Source organism: Erythrolamprus reginae, chromosome 2 (genome assembly GCF_031021105.1).
Source record: "Erythrolamprus reginae isolate rEryReg1 chromosome 2, rEryReg1.hap1, whole genome shotgun sequence".
Classification (NCBI taxonomy): Eukaryota; Metazoa; Chordata; class Lepidosauria; order Squamata; family Dipsadidae; genus Erythrolamprus; species Erythrolamprus reginae.
Window position 1 is genome coordinate 238,590,665 of NC_091951.1, and position 21,719 is coordinate 238,612,383.

The 21,719-nt window shown below is 39.8% G+C and overlaps 1 protein-coding gene across 1 annotated transcript in view; it reads left to right on the top strand.

Moving 5' to 3' along the window:
• IDUA (alpha-L-iduronidase) overlaps positions 1–21,719 on the top strand; it is an 82,337-nt gene that overhangs the window by 31,137 nt on the left and 29,481 nt on the right. The window contains exons 3-7 of the mRNA XM_070742305.1: positions 3,130–3,212; positions 11,404–11,511; positions 12,764–12,859; positions 16,167–16,369; positions 19,287–19,466. Of these exons, the coding sequence (XP_070598406.1) occupies positions 3,130–3,212; positions 11,404–11,511; positions 12,764–12,859; positions 16,167–16,369; positions 19,287–19,466 (670 nt within the window). The remainder of the gene's footprint in view (positions 1–3,129; positions 3,213–11,403; positions 11,512–12,763; positions 12,860–16,166; positions 16,370–19,286; positions 19,467–21,719) is intronic.

The window sequence follows — 21,719 nt, forward strand, 5'->3', positions numbered from 1 at the left end:
TAAATCATTTACCATATTACAGACGCCTCCAGGAATATCAACCCTATTGCACACTTTAGAGTCATCGGCAAATAGGCAAACCTTCCCTACCAAACCTTCCCCTATGTCACTCACAAACATATTAAAAAGAATAGGACCCAGAACAGACCCTTGTGGCACACCGCTTGTAACCTGACTCTGCTCAGAATACTCGCCATTAACAATAACTCTTCCACTTTTTTCAAAGCCTGAGACTTGATTTTTACCTAAGGCTCCTACTGATTTCATAAAAGATTAAGCAGGGATGACAGAAAGCATAGAGTAAAATCAGAGGAGTGGGTTTGAGGAACGGAAGTTTAGCCTACCAGAATTTGGAATTTATATTTTTCAGTCCATGAGATTTTTCTAACTAGACTGATAAAAAAACCCAAAACTGGCTGGGAACATTGAAGTCTTGCTGTTGCTTATTGTAATGACATTTGAAGGGGCTCACACATTCATCCAGCAACCAGCTTCAAGGTTGGTTGGAATGTTTTTCTTTATGGAGCTGTCCTTGGTCCTGGAGAGCTTGGCCCAACCAAGTACAAGATCAAAGTCTCCTTAGAACAGAGGTCTTCAAACATGGCAACTTTAAGACTTGTGGATTTCAATTCCAGAATTGGGAGTTAGTCCACAAGTCTTAAAGTTGCCAAGTTTGAAGACTTCTGCCTTACAAGCTCAAGACTACCACCTCTTCCTCCTCCCCCTCCCATGTATAATTCCTTGTTATATAACTCCTTCCATGTATATATCACTATTATATAACTTGGGTTTTTTTTTAACATACAAAGGAATTGTCATCTGTCCAAAATAGTTTGGGTTCTATTATAAATGAACTGTGTCATGTGCGAACCAGTTCCATGTGTATATTTCAAATATACTGTATGATGATAATTTAATCTGATCCAAATTTAGATTCATGATTATCAATTAGAGTCATGATTAATTCACACTACTGATTTCAGCAGTTTATTTCAATCTTGATTGAGTGAGGGTCCAGCTCATTATTGCTCTCATATCCAGAGAACAGTGTGTCTTTAGCCACATCCATATGTAGATTTTAAACATTTGGTTGATTGGGGGAATAAAGATGGCAATGATAATTTTTGTTCACCGTATGTTGCTATGTAGTCTGAAGTTTGTTTCACATTTCTTCAATATAATACATTTACTTTATGGTCTGCATGTCACTTAGAGATGAATTCAACTGATAAAAATTTCAATATTTGTTTACATGTGAGAGGTTTAATGCCGTTTAACACAACACATGGCTGGTATGCAGTTAATCAATCTAAACTATTCTATTGTAAAGATGAATTTTACCATAGAATGCGAACTAAGCATATTTGCTTAATAAATTAACCAAAAGTGATTCCTGTATACCAGTTTGAATACTTTCATGAAATCTAGGCTCCAACAACTTTGGTTTTTCTTAAATAAGAAAAAAAATCTTAGGGCCTTATATCGTAAGAGGCAAGCTCAGTAATGAGATATTTTTAATAGAAATCAAACAATGTCAGAACTTAAAGTTTCCAAATAATATTTGTATGTCTGTGAACATAGATATGTTTCAGACATGTAACATCTCATTTTGTTTGCAGTCAGCATTTAGAAAGCTCTGTATCTGTCTATCAGCCTTCTCATGCTGGCTTCAAATTCTAGAGTTATAATTGAATATCTTTGAAAATAAATAAAATAAACATTTTTATTTATGGTCAAAGACCATCAATATAATATTAATAATAATTAAAAGGAAAAAGAACAGGAAACAGGACTTTTGGCTGAGCAACCAAGATTGACCCATCCTAACTATACAAGAGATGTACATATTTCGCTATGAAGGCACACATTTGCGATGAATCCCCGCTGCTGCCACGCAGAATCTGGCCACCTGTGCCGTAATCCTGGCCTGCTCATCCCCAAGCAGCCACCGGAGATAGCCAACGTCCAAGCGGCCAGGATATCCCGCAATAAGTGGTAAAATATGCTTTCTCCTAATGTCATTGTAGAAGGAGCATCTCAGGAGCATGTGTCCCTCAGTCCCCACCTCTCCTGAGTCACAAGGGCAAAATCTTTCAGTGGCTGGAGTTCCCTTGTACTTCCGTACAAAACGTCGGATGGAAGCGCACGGCACTGTACAAGAGCAAATGCCTTTCGATGGCTTGCTGACTCCAGCTGTCCTAGGTATCTTGCAGGAGCCACAACATATCTAGTGGCATCTGGGGCCAGAAACAGCGGAACTCTACCTAAGTCCTCCTGCCTCTCGATGTCCTCCACCCTTTGTCGCAAGGTCTGTCCTGCTAGATCATAGTTCATCTCTAGTATTAAATCTGGGGAGAAGCCTAATTTGTGAAGATTGTACTCGATGGCCTTAATCCATGAGGAGGAAAATTCATCGTGAAGGATTAACGGAACAAGACCTTGCGGAAAAAAATTAAGCTTTAACCACATATTTAGAGACGCTATACAGATTCTTCCTTCGACTTTTATCAGTCTAGTCTCCAGGCGCAGAAGTGCGTTTGAGACGCAACGTGGCATCTGGAGAATTGCTCTAATAAATTTGGATTGAACTAATTCTAGTGGTGTAAATATCTTTGAATGCACCAAGTGAAAGAAGGCTAATGTGTGGGGTATATATTTTTTTAAATCCAGTTCATCTTTTTCTGCTTAAGTCAATTCATTTGGTTGATGTATCTATATGGAAAGTTCATCTGGGATATACAGTTGCATAGACTCTATTCTATTGCAAATTGAGATTCATTATTATAAAATTGTAAATCAGTTTTCTGCTCCTTTATCTTATCAAAGAAAAGTTTGGGAAATTATACTTGGGGGGAAAATAACTTTCGGTTCAAGCATCTGTCGTCAGGCATGGGGGAATTGAGATATTCCTTTCCCCCCAGGCCTATACAATTTATGCATGGTATGTTTGTTTGTGTGTATGTTTGGTTTTTTAATAAGGGTTTTTAGTTATTTTAAACATTAGATTTGTCATATGCTGTTTTATTATTGTTGTTAGCCGCCTTGAGTCTACGGAGAGGGGCGGCATACAAATCTAATAAAATATAAATATAAATATATAAATATAAAGACCTGCAATTTCTTTTTCAGGGTGATAAATGGGACACTTCACTACAATTTCACAAACCTGGATAACTTTATGAACCTTCTTTGGGAAAACAAGCTACGTCCTGGTAAATATAAAACCAGCCAATTCATAGCTCTGTTTTACAATGTTTAAGATATTTGGAGTTAGGTGCAATCATTTGCTTAGCTTGACAACTACAAAAAATTAACAAGCAAATGTTGCAATTCCAGAAGTTAAACTTCCACCATATCTGATGGCTATTTTTACATTTCCTTAAGGACAAAGGGCAGTTGGAAGTTACACAGCCTTTGCAAATAATATTAGCATTCAAGTGCTTATACTCTACACAGCCGATCAATTATTGTTTTATATCTGATCCAAGGAAAATCCATAGCTGGATAGACATATACATAGGGTGGAAATGTCGGTGTGTCTTATACACCGAATGCAGCCATTTTTTGCTGTTCTGAAGCCCCCCACCCCTTGCAGAGAGCTCTGGAGTACTGGAGAATGGCAAAAACGCTCCTGTTTTTGCAAAACATAGGTCATTTTTCACAAAAAATGGGGTGGGGAAAGGGTCTGGGGAGCCTGCAGGGAGCTCTTGAGTGCTGGGGAATGGAAAAAATGTCCCTGTTTTTGCACACAAAAAAAATGGACTGTTTTTTGCCTGCTTTTTCATAAAAATGGGGTGGGGAAAGGGTCTGGGGAACCCGCAGAGAGTTCCTGGGGACTGAGAGAAGGCAAAAATGCTTCCATTTTGTGAAAAAAACAGCCTGTTTTTCACAAAAATGGGGCTTGTTCTGCCTTCTAATTACCCCATCTAGCATGATTGGTGGAGGAAGCTTTGGAAGTTGAAATTCACTAGTCTTAAGGCTGTCAGGTTTGAAGGCCCCTGGGTTAGGGACTGGGATGTGCGGGTATTCAAACTTGGCAAGTTTAAGACTTGTGGACTTCAGATTAGATTAGATTACATTTATTGGATTTATATGCCGCCCCTCTCCCCAGACTCGGGGCGGATCACAACAATGGTAAAAAAACAGTACATAGTAACAAATCTAATATTTAGCAATCTAAATTACAGTTTTAGGTTAAAAAATCCAAAAAAGAAACCCCAATACAGTATATAAAAAACAAGCACACAACTTCCACTCCTGAGCTAGCATGACCGGAAGAGGCATTCCGGGAGTTGAAGTCCACTAGTCTTAAAGCTTTGAGGTTTGTAACAAGTATACATGGTTGTAAAAAGTATACATATTTGTAAAAAGTATTCTGCTACACTGGTGTTTTATTAAATAATATATTACTACACCATTTGGTTCAGAATACTTTTTTCCTTGTTCCTCTAAAATCTAGATGCGTCTTATACTCCAAAAATACAATACTCTAATGGGCACCTTATCTAATGCCCGTGGATGTTTGTGTATTTCATATTTAGCCGACATTTTCAGAAACAGAGAGACTGCAACTACCTGTTGTTATTAGAAGAAAAATGCAATGCTCTTGTTATACCACTCTCTTTTTGGAGATCGTTATGGGACCCATCTAATCTTTCAATTGATGTAGAATTCTATTCAGATTACTGAATCAATTAAAAAAAACCTGTAGCCTCATTTTAACTGCATTTAATACAAGTAGTTCTCAACTTACAACAGTTCATTTAGTGACCATTTGAAGGTACAAAGACACTGAAAAAAGTGACTTATGACTAGTTCATATTTATGACCATTTCTGTGTCCCAAGGTGACATGATCACCTTTTGAGGCTTTCTGACAAGCAAAGTCAGTGGGGAAGCCAGATTCACTTAATGACCATGTTGCTACCTTAAGAACTGCAATAGCAAGAAAGGTTGTAAAATGGGGCAAAACCCACAACAAATGTCTCACTCATCGACATAAATTTTGAGCTCAATTTTGTTCATACTTGGGGACTATCTGTATATACTCTGGCTTCATCGCTTGTGTCTTTTAATGCTAGAGGCTCCTGCTCTGTGCTTTTACACTGGTGTTAAGTATTACTCTTGTTCATCTGAAACTGTTTTACGTAATATCATAGATTAGGCAATTTGTTGGCTTACAGTTTTCACGACACCTGCCAGTCTCCCTGATTTTTATTTTTTTATACATACACATGCGCACACATTTGTGTTTGTTTGTGAATGAACTTGTAAACTTAGATTACAGTAAAGCAATTTTAATTTTGAAACAATTTCTGGCTTGTTATTTCTAAAACTGCCTTGGCTGCACCTGCCTTAGGTGATGATAATACTATCTTATAACACCACTAAATCAGGGAGACTGGTGGTGCATTATAATCAAATACCCAATAAAACAAACAATTAGTGTTACGCACTGTTTTATGTTGTGTGATGTTAAATTGTTAAAAATCAATAAAAAAATTTAAAAAAAAAAAAAAACAATTAGTGGAAGAAAATAATTTTTGGGAGAAATACATAAAAATCAGTTTCAGCCTTTTCTCATCACTTTGCCTGTTTGAAAAGCAGTCTAATGCTTTGGAAAAGAGGAAGGAGAGAGAGAGGGAAGGAAGGAAGGAAAAAAGAATTGAATTGAATTGCATTTTTATTGGTCAGGCGTGATTGGACACACAAGGAATTTGTCTTGGTGCACATGCTCTCAGTGTACATAAAAGAAACGTTTGTCAAGAATCAGAAGGTACAACACTTAATGATAATCTGAGTATAAATAAGCAATCAAATCATATTAGGAACCAGTCAATATAAATCGTAAGGATACAAGCAACAAAGTTACAGACATACAGTAATTTGTGGGAGGAGATGGGTGATGAGAACGATGAGAAGATTAATAGTAGGGCAGATTTAGAAAATAGTTGGATGGTGTTGAGGGAATTATTTGTTTAGCAGAGTGATGGCGTTTTGGAAAAAACTGTTCTTGTGCCTAATTGTTCTAGCTCTGCAGCATGGTTTTGAGGGTAGGAGTTGAAGCAGTTTGTGGCCAGGATATGTCTGTAAATATTTTCCCAACCCTCTTTTTGACTCATGCAGTTTGCAGGTCCTCAATGGAAGGCGGGTTGGTAACCATTTTTTTTTCTGCAGTCCTAATTATCCTCTGAAGTATGTGTTTGTCTTGTTGGGTTGCAGAACCAAACCAGACAGTTATAGAGGTGCAGATGACAGACTCACACTTCCAGTTTGAGCTTTCTGAGTTGGCACAAAAAGAACATTCTTATGTTTTTGATGTTAGGTGTCCATTTTAGATCTTGCGACATGGTAGAAGCTAGAAATTGGAAGGTCTCTACTGTTGATACTAGGTTGTCTAGTATTGGAAGAGATAGAAATATGGGTTTCTCTAAACGTCTACCACCATTTCTATAGTTTTGAATGTGTTCAGTTCCAAATTGTTCCGGTCACCCCACAAGGTTAGTTGTTCAACCTCCCCTTTGTGTGTAGATTCATCGTTGTCTCGAATGAGACCAATTACTGTTGCTTCATCTGCGAACTTTAGTAGTTTAACAGATGGATCATTGGAGATGCAGTCATTGGTGTGTAGAGAGAAGTGGAGAGAGCACACAGTCTTGGGTGTGGGTGTGTGTCCCTATGCTAATTGTACGAGTCCTCGGAGAGGGGCGGCAAATAAATCCAATAAATAAATAAATCTGGTGTGATTCTGCTTAGCTTCGCCTGCTGCTTCCTGTTTGTTAAGAAGCTTGTGAACTACTTACAAGTGTTTTCAAGTACCGCTAGCTCATTGAGCCTAGTTAGAAGAGAATAAAAAGAATCAGGAACACTGGAGCATTTATTGTGTAGGAGAGACTGCTTAGCAGTCTGGTTATGATATCCCTTGCGGGAATGCCCTTCTGTTCTCAAAATTCCACACATGCCTATCAGCACACACACACAAAATGGGGCAGAGCTCTTAAAGCCTTTTTTTTTCAATTCCAAGTGTTGGCTACTCTTCTAAGTTCTTCTTAACATCTCTACCAAAGTTCCTTTACTTGAAGTGAAGAAGGTAAAGGAGATGGCTTCTTTAGCTGGCTATTTTTTAAAAAATCATTGGGCTGAGTTCACACAGCAGGCTAAACCAAAAAGAAACAACTTCTATTGAAGGTTAACAAGCTATATGAACTTGCTGGCAAAGAATGTGATTGTTGCAAAGCTGTGACTTTTTTGTGCTCTTTGTAAAAATAAAAAAGTAATGAGGAAATAATGCCTTCCTTAAAGCAATTTTGAGGTCTACTTTTCAGTGGGAAAATAAAACCAGTATCTGCACCATGCATGAAGTTTCTTTCAAATGAAGTGGCTTAAAAAAAGAAGAAGAAGTGGGAATTGACACTATCATAAGAGTTTGCGGAGAGGGGCGGCATATAAATCCAATAAATCTAATCTAATCTCCACTTGCAATGTGAGTAGTATAGATATAGGTAGTCCTGGAGGAGATATTGAGAAAATTAAAACATTATGATCTTTTTTTAAAAAAAAATATTTTTATTGGTTTTGCACATAAAGTTTATTTATTATTTATTTATTACTTGGATTTGTATGCCGCCCCTCTCCGAAGACTCGGGGCGGCTCACAGCATGTAAAACAAATCATAGTAATCAGACAGATTTAAGATATTTAAATATTTTTAAAAAACCCAGATACTAACAGACACACACACAGACACACCATGCATAAGTTAAACGTGCCCGGGGGAGATGTTTCAGTTCCCCCATGCCTGACGGCAGAGGTGGGTTTTAAGGAGTTTACGGAAGGCAGGAAGAGTAGGGGCAGTTCTAATCTCCGGGGGGAGTTGGTTCCAGAGGGCCGGTGCCGCCACAGAGAAGGCTCTTCCCCTGGGGCCCGCCAACCGACATTGTTTAGTTGACGGGACCCGGAGTAGGCCCACTCTGTGGGACCTAATCGGTCGCTGGGATTCGTGCGGCAGGAGGCGGTCTTGGAGATATTCTGGTCCAATGCCATGAAGGGCTTTAAAGGTCATAACCAACACTTTGAATTGTGACCGGAAACTGATCGGCAGCCAATGCAGACTGCGGAGTGATGGTGAAACATGGGCATACCTAGGTAAGCCCATGACTGCTCTCGCAGCTGCATTTTGCACGATCTGAAGTTTCCGAACACTTTTCAAAGGTAGCCCCATGTAGAGAGCATTACAGTAGTCGAACCTCGAGGTGATGAGGGCATGAGTGACTGTGAGTAGTGAGTTACATAAAACAAACATAAAACGGTGCACAGTGCATGTGCCCATCACCCAACTGACAATCCCATCATCACCATCACCAATTGCAGGGGGTTCAAATATTTACTAGTTTATATACCTGTATACAGTATATTTAATTTCCTTAGCTCTACTTTGCATTTGTTATTATTAAAAGAGTGATTGGAGTTTATTTTTTACATTTTCGTCACAGATTCTACTCAGCATATTACCTTTCACCTTATTCCATCATGCCATCAGCTTCTCCAATTTATTTTCATCAAAATTGTTTAATCTTATTTTCATGATTTCAAAATGAATGTGATCCACCATGTACCAGTACCAGTTCTGTAATGTGCATTTTATAGATTCTTTCCAACCCATTATGATCTAATTAATTTGATGTGATTAAGAATAGCAACAGCCTAAAATGTATATTGGCTAACAGGTTTTTTTTTCTTTCTTATCGTATAAGGAATTGGAATAATTATTTTTTGTTCAGATGTCAAATGGTAAGGATGTGGCGTTGGTTAATCTATATACTGTATACCGAAATTGCAAAAATGATATATTGTAATGTAACTTAAAATTAATGGTATCTTTTTTTCTGTACATGTGATTGGAGAAGAAAAATTACCCCCCCCCCCCAAAGAAAAACAATGACAAAATTGGGAACAGAATTTCCATTGCTAATCAAGGTGTTTGTCGTTCACTTAGTTTGAGGAAAGCCAGCTGGAATATGGCAGTCATATGATCTCTGAATGCCGCAGGCATGCCGGTTACCAAGCTTCCAAATTTTGATCACATAACTGTGGGCATGCTGCAGTGGTGGTCAATGTGAGGTCTAGTCATAAGTCAGTGCCATTGTAATTTTCAACAGCCATTAAACAAATGGTTGTAAGTCAAGGACTATCTGCATAGCCCAACCCACCTCTGTCGTCAGGCTTGGGAGAACTGAGACATCCCCCCCTTGCCTATGTAATTTTGTGCATGATATGACTGTGTGTATGTATCTTATCTATTGAGGTTTTTTTTCTTTTTAGACTTTTTAATGTAAAACTGTTATTTTAGATTTTAATTATTAGATTTGTTACCATGTATTGTTTTTATCACTATTGTGAGCCGCTCCGAATCTACGGAGAGGGGTGGCATACAAATCTAAATAATAATAATAATAATAATAATAACAACAACAACAACAACAACAACAACAACAACAGTATTTTTCGGAATATAAGACTCACTGGAGTATAAGACACATCTTAGTTTTGGAGATGGAAAATAGGGGGGGAAATCTACCTCCAGCTATCTAGCATCCTTAGTCTGGTCAGTTTCAGCACATTTTATTATCCGCTGAAAAATAATCTTCTTCGAAGGGAATAGCAATGAAAACAAGCCTGTAACGACTTAGGGCTGGGAAAAAAAACTTTCTTTGGAGTAGCAATGAAAACAAGCCTGCAAGCCAGGAAGATCGTTAGCCCCTCGTTAGGACTGGAACAAAAGCTTCAAAGAAAGCTACATTCAGAGTATAACATGCACCCAAAGTTTCAGCCTCCTTTGGGGGAAGGGAGGTGCGTTTTATATTCCGAAAAATATGGCATCTCTGAACTAAAAGAATGTTTGAACAGACTTGCCCACTTAACCTCCCAAATACAGTGATACCTTGCCTTACAAACTTACAAACGGGATGAGGTTCTTAAGGTGAAAAGTTTGTAAGACGAAACAATGTTTCCCATAGGAATCAATGGAAAAGCGATTAATGTGTGCAAGCCCAAAATTCACCCCTTTTGCCAGCCAAAGCGCCCGTTTTTGCGCTGCTGGGATTCCCCTGAGGTTCCCCTCCATAGGAAACCCCACCTCTGGACTTCTGTGTTTTTCCCAGCAGGGGATTAGATTAGATTAGATTTATTGGATTTATATGCCGCCCCTCTCCGCAGACTCGGGGCGGCTCACAACAATAGTAAAAACAGTACATAGTGACAAAATCCAATGCCCCCCAATCCAATTACAATTTTAAGTTAAGAAATTCATAAAACAATCCCAATATATATAAAAAACAAGCACACAATCAATCAAACGGCAAAACAACATGGGCAAGGGGGAGATGTTTTAGTTCCCCCATGCCTGACGGCAGAGGTAGGTTTTAAGAAGTTTACGAAAGTTTTAAGGGGAATCCCAGCATCGCAAAAACAAGTGCTTCACTGGCAACGGAAGTCCGGAGGTGGGGTTTCCCATGGAGAGGAGCCTCAGGGGAATCCCAGCATCGCAAAAATGGGTGCTTCGCTGGCAACGGAAGTCCGGAGGCGGGGCATCCCAGCGGCGGTGGTGGGTTTGTAAGGTGAAAATAGTTTGTAAGAAGAGGCAAAAAAATCTTAAACCCCGGGTTTGTATCTCGAAAAGTTTGTATGATGAGGCGTTTGTAAGATGAGGTATCACTGTAGAACTTTACAAAAGATTTCTCAAATTGTTTTGTACCTCAGTTTCTCAGTGCCATTTTAAGTATGCACATCAGAAGGAAATTTAGAGGGTACTGATTAAAATAGTCGGGCAATTCCTTGATAAATTCTCAGTTGAGCCATGAACAGTAAATACACCTCAACCCATTTCTTGTTCTAACTCTAATAAAGGGCTAATAGAACCAGAATGTATTCATCCCAGAGAACTTTTATAAGGATTTGGAAAACAAGTGGAAAGCTATGAAAAAAGTACTGTATAAAATACTACATATTGTATTATAGTGGATGAATACTTCAAGAATATTCTCACTGGCCTGTCTTGTTCATCTGAAAATCAATAATTAAATTAATATGGTTTAAATGATTGGCAAGAGTGCACATGGCTATAATTATGGCTTGAAATCTGAAGTGCATTTTTCAAATGTATCCAGTAGAGGATTTGCATTTTTAGGAATTTAATTGGCTTATTTGTCTGTTATCATATATTATTAGCTACAGAGGTCCTTTCCTGCTTTACACACACTCTAAATGAGATTGGTTCCCTTATTCTTTGGATATTAACTTCAGTTCACAAGTGAGGACTAAAGCAGACTTATACTGAAAAATTCAAAACTGCTATCAGTTCTTGATTGATTGAATTATTTTGCCTTTGTTTTTATCTTAAATGAAGGTTTTGAATTGATGGGAAGTCCTTCAGGATACTTCACTGACTTTGATGATAAAAAGCAAGTGGTAGAGTGGAAGAACCTGATTGTACAATTAGCCAAAAGATATATAGGTGAGTTAACGTTGGTGTAAACATTAAAGAACAGAACTGAACAGAACTTTATTGTTACTTTAAATGGATCTACCACAGGGATATACAGTGGTACCTCATGATACGAACTTAATTGGTTCCAGGAGGTGCAAATCCTTCAGGAAAATCCCAAACTTTAGAAGGGAGGCGAACAGAGGGCAGGGAGGAGCAGCTAAAGGGGGCGGGTGAAAGAAGCAAGACTAGGCTAAAGGGTGAATGGGAAGGAAGAAAGGCAAGGGGGGCGCCCCTCCCCTTTCTTTCTTCAAAAGATACCCTTTCAGTGCCTCTGCAAGCAAGCTGTTCTCCTACTTTTGTTAATGCAAAGTCTTTCCCCTTCCAAGCCGCCCCTCCCTTTTCTTTCTTCAAAAAAGGGGGGGGGGAAGAAACCCCTTCATCCCAGCAGCAGCGGCTTGGGTTCGTAAGGTGAAAATAGTTCGGAAGAAGAGGCAAAAAAATCTTAAACACTGGGTTCGTATCTCGAAAAGTTCGTTAGAAGGGGCGTTCATAAGATGAGGTACCATTATATCAGCTTTGGGCTGAGGATCACACTTGGACTTTAAGCACTATGCCAAGGAACATACTATACATATTTGAACTCTATTAATTCAACACAATTAATATGGTTATTTCCTTTTCTTTTACATTACACATTACAATTCAGCAACAGATCCATGAAGGGCTACAGCAAGTATGTGCATGCCTTTGGGAAAATTGCATCCACTTCAGAGGTTCCTTGGTTGTATTCTCCTATGTAGACAAATTTGGGACCCTACTGTGGAATAAATATGTGGTGTGGTGGCTCAGGGGTTAAAGCGCTGGACTTGTCAACTGGAAAGCCAGCAGATTAGGTTTGAGACATAAGCTCCATGTGATAGGGTGAGCTCTCATTCTCGCCCCAGCTCTTGCCAACCGAGCAGTTCAACAGCACACAAACACAAGTAGATAAATAGGTACCACTTTGGTGGGAACAGTTTCAATGGCCTTGAAACAGAGATGAGCACCACCCCCTGAAGTCAGCAATGATTAGCGGTGTAGAATCCTCAGGGACTCTCTCCCTCCTTTGTGGAATAAATTACCTTAAATCTTTCATATACCAGATTGATCGTCCGTGCATATCTTTTAAAGGCAAAGTCTACTAATGTGGAATTATTTGGCCCAAGAGTTCTTCACTTGAGATTTTCCTCATAGCCTAATGAATGAGTTTTAATATACTAACTCTGCTTTTGGTTTCCAGAGAGGTATGGATTGGAACATGTTTCTAAGTGGAATTTTGAGACCTGGAACGAACCAGATCAACATGATTTTGACAATGTATCAATGACTGTAAATGGTAAGCTGATTTAAATCCCCCTCTTTTTAAAAAAAAGATTGTGAATAAGATGGAAAGAATTCCAAGAAGACATTAGATGCAAGCAAGGAAAATGTTGCTCATTTTAGATCTTGTAAAACTAGACTTAATATCAAAGAGATATTGGTTTTGCCATCTTCCGTAGCTAGGTTATTGCCCAGGGAATGTTATTTAGTCTTTTACAACCATTTTAATTATGCATATATTACTTGACTTAATAAAATAAAATAAAGAAAAGTTAAGTCAAGTAATATATGCATAATTAAAATGGTTATAAAAGACTAAATAACATTCCCTGGGCAATAACCTAGTTGATATGATGCTCACCTTGCTCTTCAAATAATGTTAAGAATGTGGATTTGATTTTATCAGGTAAATAAACAAAAACAGAAATAGTTATCCCATAAAGTTTGCTGGAAATTATAATGCATCACTTTCTGGAGCACCCTAGTCCCATTTGGGAAACTTTTCTCAACTTCTAAAATCTTAAAACTGTCCCCAAAAAGAGGTGCTAATTGTTGTGCATGAAATGCTTGAGATTTTACAGTTGCCTTGTCGAAAAAAGTGGAAGAAAATATTTCCCCCTCAATTGTTGCACACTGCTGCGCACAGACACAGCAGCTCCTAGCTGACCTTAGGTGATCCCAAAAAGGTTTAGTAAGGCCAAGCTTGTTAGTACTTGAATGAGAAATCACTGGGAATGCCCAAAGCTTATACCTAGACTACAAAGTTGAAAAACTATCTCTGAAGAAGAAAGTGATGAATTTTTAAAGTAGGTATAGGAACTTGCCATCAAATCACCAAAAGTTAAAATCAGTTCAACAAACTTTACTTCAATGTTGGTCAGTATGTCCAAAAGGATATTTTCTTCTACACTGCCTTCAGATATGATCTACACTGATCTACACTGCCTTCAGATATAAGGCTCAGCCTAGCCACAGTTGTTGTTCTTTGATCAAACTTAACAACCTTTCATTAGCGACCATTCGAAGTTGCAACGATGCTGGCAAAATTAACTTGTGACTATTTTTCATATTTACGATTGTTGCAGTATCCCCATGGATCTCGTGATCAAAATTCAAACAGCTGGAATTGGCGCATAGTTACTGTATGTCAGTTGTGACCTTCTGACAAGCAAAGTCAATGGGGAGGCCTGGTTCACTTAAAAACTGTGTGTACTATAAACCGTGCTACTAAGCACCCGCTCCATCCCATCCTCTCTCTTCAACAAAATTGAACGGGTCCAAAGACGGGCTACAGGAATGGTGGAAGGTCTTAAGCATAAAACGTATCAGGAAAGACTTAATGAACTCAATTTGTATAGTCTGGAGGACAGAAGGAAAAGGGGGGACATGATCGAAACATTTAAATATGTTAAAGGGTTAAATAAGGTTCAGGAGGGAAGTGTTTTTAATAGGAAAGTGAACACACGAACAAGGGGACACAATCTGAAGTTAGTTGGGGGAAAGATCAAAAGCATCATGAGAAAATATTATTTTACTGAAAGAGTAGTAGATCCTTGGAACAAACTTCCAGCAGACGTGGTAGATAAATCCACAGTAACTGAATTTAAACATGCCTGGGATAAACATATATCCATTGTAAGATAAAATACAGGAAATAGTATAAGGGCAGACTAGATGGATCATGAGGTCTTTTTCTGCCGCCAGTCTTCTATGTTTCTTTGTTTGCTTCCCGCAGCTGTGATGTGGCAGCTGGCATATCGGGGTGGGGGTGGGGGCTGGATCATGTGTCCCCTGCACTTCTGCCTCCGCCTGCTGTTTGAAGGGCGGGGCCAGCAGTTACAATGCTCAGATTGACTTGCACTTTGTGGGCTGCGCAGCCCCAGGGTGTGCCAGCTTAGGGGCTGTTGGGCTGCAGCTTCTACTGGGCACCCTCCGTGTACTCGCATCTCTCTGCTGAAGGGTGGAGCACCTGGCCAGGCTGATCGCCCTGATATCACCTTGATTCCCTGAAAATAAGCCCTAATGCATCTTAGCATTCATAATAGAATCCGTAGTCCCAAGTTCCATAGCCACAAACAAGACACACAAGTTCAGGCAAATGTTACATTTCTTAATCAGCTGTTGTTAATCGTGCAGAGGTTCCTGCTTACCTCCGCTACCAGTGCAGTTCTCAGGTGACCGGCAGGCATGCGTGCGTGCCGGAGTTAGATTTGGCTTCTGCGCATGCGCGGAAGCAAAAAATCGCCGAAAATCACCAAAAATCTTGCACGCCTGCTGTTGTGTTTGGGCCTGGGCCAGCCGTTGCTCCCACAGATGGGAGAGATGCGGCACAAAGTGAATGTGAAAGCCTGGCTGACAGCCAGGAAGATGTGGCAGACAGCCAGGAAGACGTGGCAGACAGCCAGGAAGACGTGGCAGACAGCCAGGAGGACGAGGCCACTGGGATGCAGAATTCAGCAGACAGCCCAGGGGATTTGGCCTGCAGTCCCTCAGACAGTCTTTCCTCCCTGGGTTCTTCTGCAGATCAATATATTGATCTACGTAGCCGAAGAGCTATGCAAAGAAGGGATCGCTTTAAGGAGTATTACAAATCACTATAGGAGCACCTGGGCTGGGTGTGGTTCCCTTAATGAGGGCTAAGGGGATAAAAGGGAACAAAGGCCAAGGCAAACTGTGGCTGTTTATCTGTGGTGTTTTGTGGTTCCTGCTTCGAAGTTTTTGTGCTGTTGGAGTTTTCAACCCAGCTTTTTCAGACAAGTGGGAGGTGAAAACTCTGGGACATGCTATTTGCTTCAAAGATTCAAAAGGACTCCTGAAACGTCCTTGCTCATTCCAGGTTGTCTTTGTTTGTTTTTTCCTGTGTTTTTGTATACGGCTGAAGTAAGCCTTGCATTGTTTTCGGACACTAAAAACTGTTTTTTGAGTAAGCCATTTTTGTTTACCTAATACAAGTTTGCTGATTAGCAGAGCACGTGTGTGTTTGATTTCTTTTCCTTGGACTATTACGCATTGCCTGAGCCAGTCAGGCAGAACACCTGCATCATGTCCTCTTGCAAGATTTTGCTTCCTGCGCATGCACAGAAGCCAAATCTCTCTCCAACATGTGCACGCACAGCTCTGTGCGCAGCTCCATTTTTGCATCCCCCAGGTAAGAACCCAATGCTGTTGTTAATATGGAAACACTCTGTACTATGCTCTGCTTTGTTAGATTTCAGCCTAGCGTGTTTTGAGGAGTGATGTACTTTTCTGTTCTATTGACAAGATACAGTACCACATCGCTATAAAATGCTGAGTCTATCATAGCTGTTTCATTTAACACCTAGGATTTCTCAACTACTATGATGCTTGTTCTGAAGGATTAAGGGAAGCTAGTTGTCAGCTAAAATTGGGAGGCCCCGGAGATTCCTTTCATCCATTTCCAAAGTCTCCCATCTGCTGGAACCTTCTCAGTCATTGCTACAATGGCAGCAATTTTTTCACTGGAGAGACAGGAGTCCGGCTAGACTACATCGCCATGCATAAAAAGGTCAGTTCATTGTGTTTTAATGGCCAAGAACTTTAAAATTAAATCTTCTCACTTATTTATTTTCATCTGATTAAAAAAGTACAGATGGTGAAAAAAATTGAGTTGAATAAAAAGTAGCTCTTACCTCTTGCAGAGAATTGTGGGGCATATTCCAGGGGTCTGCAACCTTAACCAGGACCCATTTCCAACGGAAAAGAAAGCACCAGGAGCCACAGAATCTGGGTGGACGCAGCCATCTCAAAGTCACTTCCACCTAGTCACATGACACACCCCCCCCCCAGCCACACCTACCCAGGTTTTGTGGCTCCTGGTGTTTACGGTGAGAAATGGAGTGCTCTCTCCCTCCCTCCCTCCCTCTCATTTCTGTTTTTCTGTTTCCTCTCCCTCCCGTTCTTTCTTTCATTCATTCGTTTTTCTCTCCCCTTCTCTCTCATTTGTTTCCCTCTCATTTCCCTCTCCACCCTTCTCTCTCTTTTTCCTCTCTCTCATTCTTTCCCTCCATCATTATCTCATTTCTCTCTCTCTCTTTTGTTCCCTTCTCTCTTATTTTTGTCTCTCTTTCTCTCCCATTTTTGTTTTTTCTCTTTTTCTTCTCCTTCCCTTCGTCCTTCCCTCTCTCCTTCCCTTCCTCTTTCTTTCTTTCTTTCTTTCTTTCTTTCTTTCTCTCTCCTTCTCTTTCTTATTTGTTTCCCCCTCTTTTCCCCGTCTCTCTCCTCCTTCTCTCTCTTTCTCTCATTTGTTTTTCTTTATTTGTCTGTCTGTCTGTCTGTCTGTCTGTCTGTCTGTCTGTCTATCTATCTATCTATCTATCTATCTATCTATCTATTTATTAGATTTGTATGCCGTCCCTCTCCGGAGACTCGGAGAGGCTCTTTCCTGTCTCTCATTCTCTCCCTCCATCATTTTCTCATTTCTTTCTCTTTTTCTCCCCTTTTCTCTCTCTCATCTCTCTCTCACATAAATGCTTGCTTGCACAATCAGGATACTCTCATGGGCCGGGATCATGGCAGTGACAGCAACTCCTCCTCCCATTGCTGCTACTGTGAATAACTGGCCGTACTGCGCAGGAGACCCGGAGTTCTTCCCTCCCTGCATCCGGCAGCAAATGCTGCGCCTTCCCATTTCCTTCCTTCCTGAGCCAACACAAGGGACCTCAGCTGGAGCTGAGCTGCCCATGAAGGATGTGGAATTGCAAAAATCAGCTGCTCGCGGGCAGTGCGGAGAAAACTATAGAGGCGCTTCAGATGCGCAGCTCTGCAGTGAGGCTCTTGCCTTCTCGGGGTGGAGAACAAGTCACCGACCGGGTCGGCATGGGGCCACAGGAGAGGGTTCAAAGAGCCACATGCAGCTCTGTAGCCGCAGGTTGCCAACACACAACATATTCCAAGTGCCACTATGTATATCACCTTGCTGGCTTATTTATATCTGAAGCTTTAGTTTCTTCTACTAAACCTCGCAGCTACCAGCAGTCCAGAATACACCAGTGTTGGGCATGCCTGATTAGGCTACTGTGGCCCCCATTGCTCCATGAGCTGCTCAGGTTGCCAATGAACTTTCCATCTTTATTTGAGGGACTATTTGTTTCCAATTGCTTCTACCAATCTGGTGTGATGGGGCAGAATGGATTCTCTCTCAGTCCCATTGATTAAACAGTGTCACCTTGTAGGAATAATATCCTCCCCACCCACCCCTAAGATCTCGAAGGTTTCCATACTTTAGAAAGCTAATAAAGACCTGGCTTTCCCTCAGACCTTGGGGAAGATTGAGTTTGTGTCCCTGTTGAATGAGTTTTCCAGGCTTATATATTGCTTTTGAGACAGTTTATTTTGGGGAGGGAAAAGTTTTGCATTTAATATTTTGAATTTTAGAGTTGGGTGAACTATACAACTCTAAATAAATAAAATAAAATTTCAAGTAAAAATACCCCCAGTAGAGCGTATTGATCAGGATGGACAGTTTAGTATGAACAAGGATTTAACAATCCACAGAATCCCTAGTAGATTGAGAATAAAATAGAAGCCATTGATTTATATTCCACCTTTATTGTTTTTTCCAAATATCTCAAGATGGCAAATATACCTAATACAGTGTTTCCTCGATTTTCGCGGGGGATGCGTTCCGAGACCGCCTGCGAAAGTTGAATTTCCGCGAAGTAGAGATGCGGAAGTAAATACACCATTTTAACACTTTAAACCCCTAAATTACCATTTCCCATTCCCTTAACAACAATTTACTCACCATTATTACTGGTACTCACCATTGAATAAGACACTTAGTGATCCTGATATTTATAAACATAATTATTTATTAACAATAATTATTTTTTTTGTTATTCATTTGCAAAAATTATTAGTTTGCCAATGATGTATGACGTCATCGGGCGAGGAAAACCGTGGTATAGAAAAAACCGCGAAGTATTTTTTAATTAATATTTTTTGAAAAACCGTGGTATAGGCTATTTGCGAAATTCGAACCAGCGAAAATCGAGGGAACACTGTATACCTTTTTCCTCCTATTTTCTCCACAACAACCCTGTAGGGTAGGTTGGGCTAAGAAAGAATGACTGGCCTTAAGCCCCTCAACTGGCTTTCATAGCTAAGGTGGGACATGAACTTAGAGTCTGTAATGAACCATTACACCACATTAGCTCTCTGAGACCAAGCTCGCTCTTGGAACCTAATATTAATTAACATTATAAGCTTAATATGATTTATATCTAAAGAAATGTAGTTGAATTTATTACTCTCCTAATCATTATTTAATAGTATTACACTTCTTGTACATTTAAAAAACTTAATTTGGTCATAAATTTTGATGCTTCTGTGGACTCCCTACAATCTCATAGATGATAAAAAACGATATGGTTGTAAGAGTAGGAGAGCAGGTGAATAACAGTTATCATAATACCTATCACCAGGGAGCTGGGAGTTCTCTGCATATCTTGGAACAGGAAACTGAGGCTATGGGACAGATCCAGATGATGTTTCCCAATTTTACCTCGGTCCCTATATACAACGATGAGGCTGATCCTCTAGTAGGATGGTCGATTCCACAGCCGTGGAGAGCGGATGTGACCTATGCAGCTATGGTGGTAAAGGTAAGGTTGATGCTTAGAAGTTTTTGTTTTGAGATGTTTAATTGGATCATTGAAATAGCAAAGTAAACAGAAGCATATCTACACTCTCTTGCTCAATCGGCTCTGCTTGTTCTGACAAACATTCAGGCTGTCAGGACCAGGCCAGGGCAGGTAGCAGATGTCTCTTTGCTCTGTTGCTACCAACATATGCACTAATATAGATAATGAATCAGGACAGGTGCAGAACAGTTCAGACGAAGATAAAGTAGATAGCAGATAGTTGCTCTACCCAACATATCTATTTGCAACATTCCTCTGGCCTATGGGAATACATCAGGCAACTAGAGGTGGGCTGTTTTCAGAGCCCTCCCCTCCTCTTCACACAACTGCCTTCCCCACTAATTGATACAGATACGCTTCACCTATAACCACAATGGAACTACTAAATTGGAACTGGCCTGATGAATGCTTTAGCTTAGTTTTGTAGACTTCCCAATGTTGCAAAGTCAAGCCTAGTGCACCACCTAATGGGGTGACACTGTATCTGCACCTTGCAATTTTTATTTATTTTATTTTATTTTTATTTTTTATTTTATTCATTTGTCCAATACACAAATACATAGGAAGAAAAATAGACATTTTGGTAATCATAAACTTGCTGCAATACTAGAATGGTTGGTGCTTGCTTGTTATCTTGCAGATCTTTCATTATTCTTAACTAGGTTAACACCGGGTGCTGGTAAGAAGTGCTGTTTGCTGTCAGTTTGACAGAAATTGCCTTTCTGTCAATGGGGACAGTTTTAGAGGTTCTTAGGTTGGGCTGTTTGCTCATGGCTCTTTGGCAGTGACCTTCCTTTATAATAGTGTCTGCTTACCATGTTTTGTTTTTTAATTTATTTAATTTATTTATTTTGTCCAATACACAATGAGGGTTTTAGTGAGTATATATCTATATACACATAGTAAAATACATGATGAAGATTATAGAGGAGATACTCATAGTAAAATATACCTAAGAAATAATAGAAAAGAAGATATAGTAATAGAACATATCAATGAAAGAATAGAAGAAGAGATATAGGAATAGAAGAAAGGTATAGGAGATATAGGAGAGTAATAGGACAGGGGACGGAAGGCATTCTAGTGCACTTGTACTCGCCCCTTACTGACCTCTTAGGAATCTGGATAGGTCAACTGTAGATAATCTAAGGGTAAATTGTTGGGGGTTTGGGGATGACACTATGGAGTCCGGTAATGAGTTCCGCGCTTCGACAACTCGGTTACTGAAGTCATATTTTTTACAGTCAAGTTTGGAGCGGTTAATATTAAGTTTAAATCTGTTGTTGTGGTTGAAGCTGAAGTTTAGATAACAAATTTAGATAACAATGTTTAGATAACAAATTACAATTTAAAATACGCTTTGAAGAAAAAGTGGTGTTAAGTCCAACATAATGATCTTGGTTTAGTGTTGGCCTACCTCCACTTTTGCCATGTAACCCTGCAGTTTTCAATCAGTGAGTATTACTTTAGTTTAACTAAGTACCGTATTATTTAGGATATAAGACACACCTAGATTTTAGAGGTAAAAAACAAGAAAAAAAGTATTCTGAACCAAATGGTGTAGTAATATATTATTTAATAAAATACCAGTGTAGCAGAATACTCTTTAAAACCATGTACACTTTTTACAAACTTGACAGCTTTAAGGCTTGTGGACTTCAACTCCCAGAATTCCTCCTCCAGTCATGCTAGCTCAGGAATGGGAGTTGAAGTCCACAAGTCTTAAACTTGTCAAGTTTGAATGCCCTTGCACCCCTAACCCAGGGGTTTTCAAACTTGTGGAGACTTGTGGACTTCAACTCCCAGAATTCTTCCTCTAGTCATGCTAGAAGGCAAAAACAGCCTCATTTTTTGCAAAAATTGGGTGGGCAAAGGGTTTGGGGAGCATGCAGAGACAGCTTTTGGATGCTGGGGGATGGCAAAATTTTTCCCATTTTCGTGAAAAACGGGCCGGGTTTTGCCCATTTTTTCACACAAATTGCCTTCTACCAGTCCCCAAGAGCTGCCTGCAGGCTCCCCAGACCCCTTCCCCACCCCATTTGTGTGGAAAATTGGCCCATTTTTGGCAATTGGCACCCAAGACCTGGCTGCATTTGTTGTATAAGACACACCAACATTTCCATGGTCTTATAGGGCAGTGTTTCCCAACTTTAGCAACTTAAAGATTTTTGAATTTCAACTCCCAGAATTCCCCAGCCAGCGAATGCTGGCTAG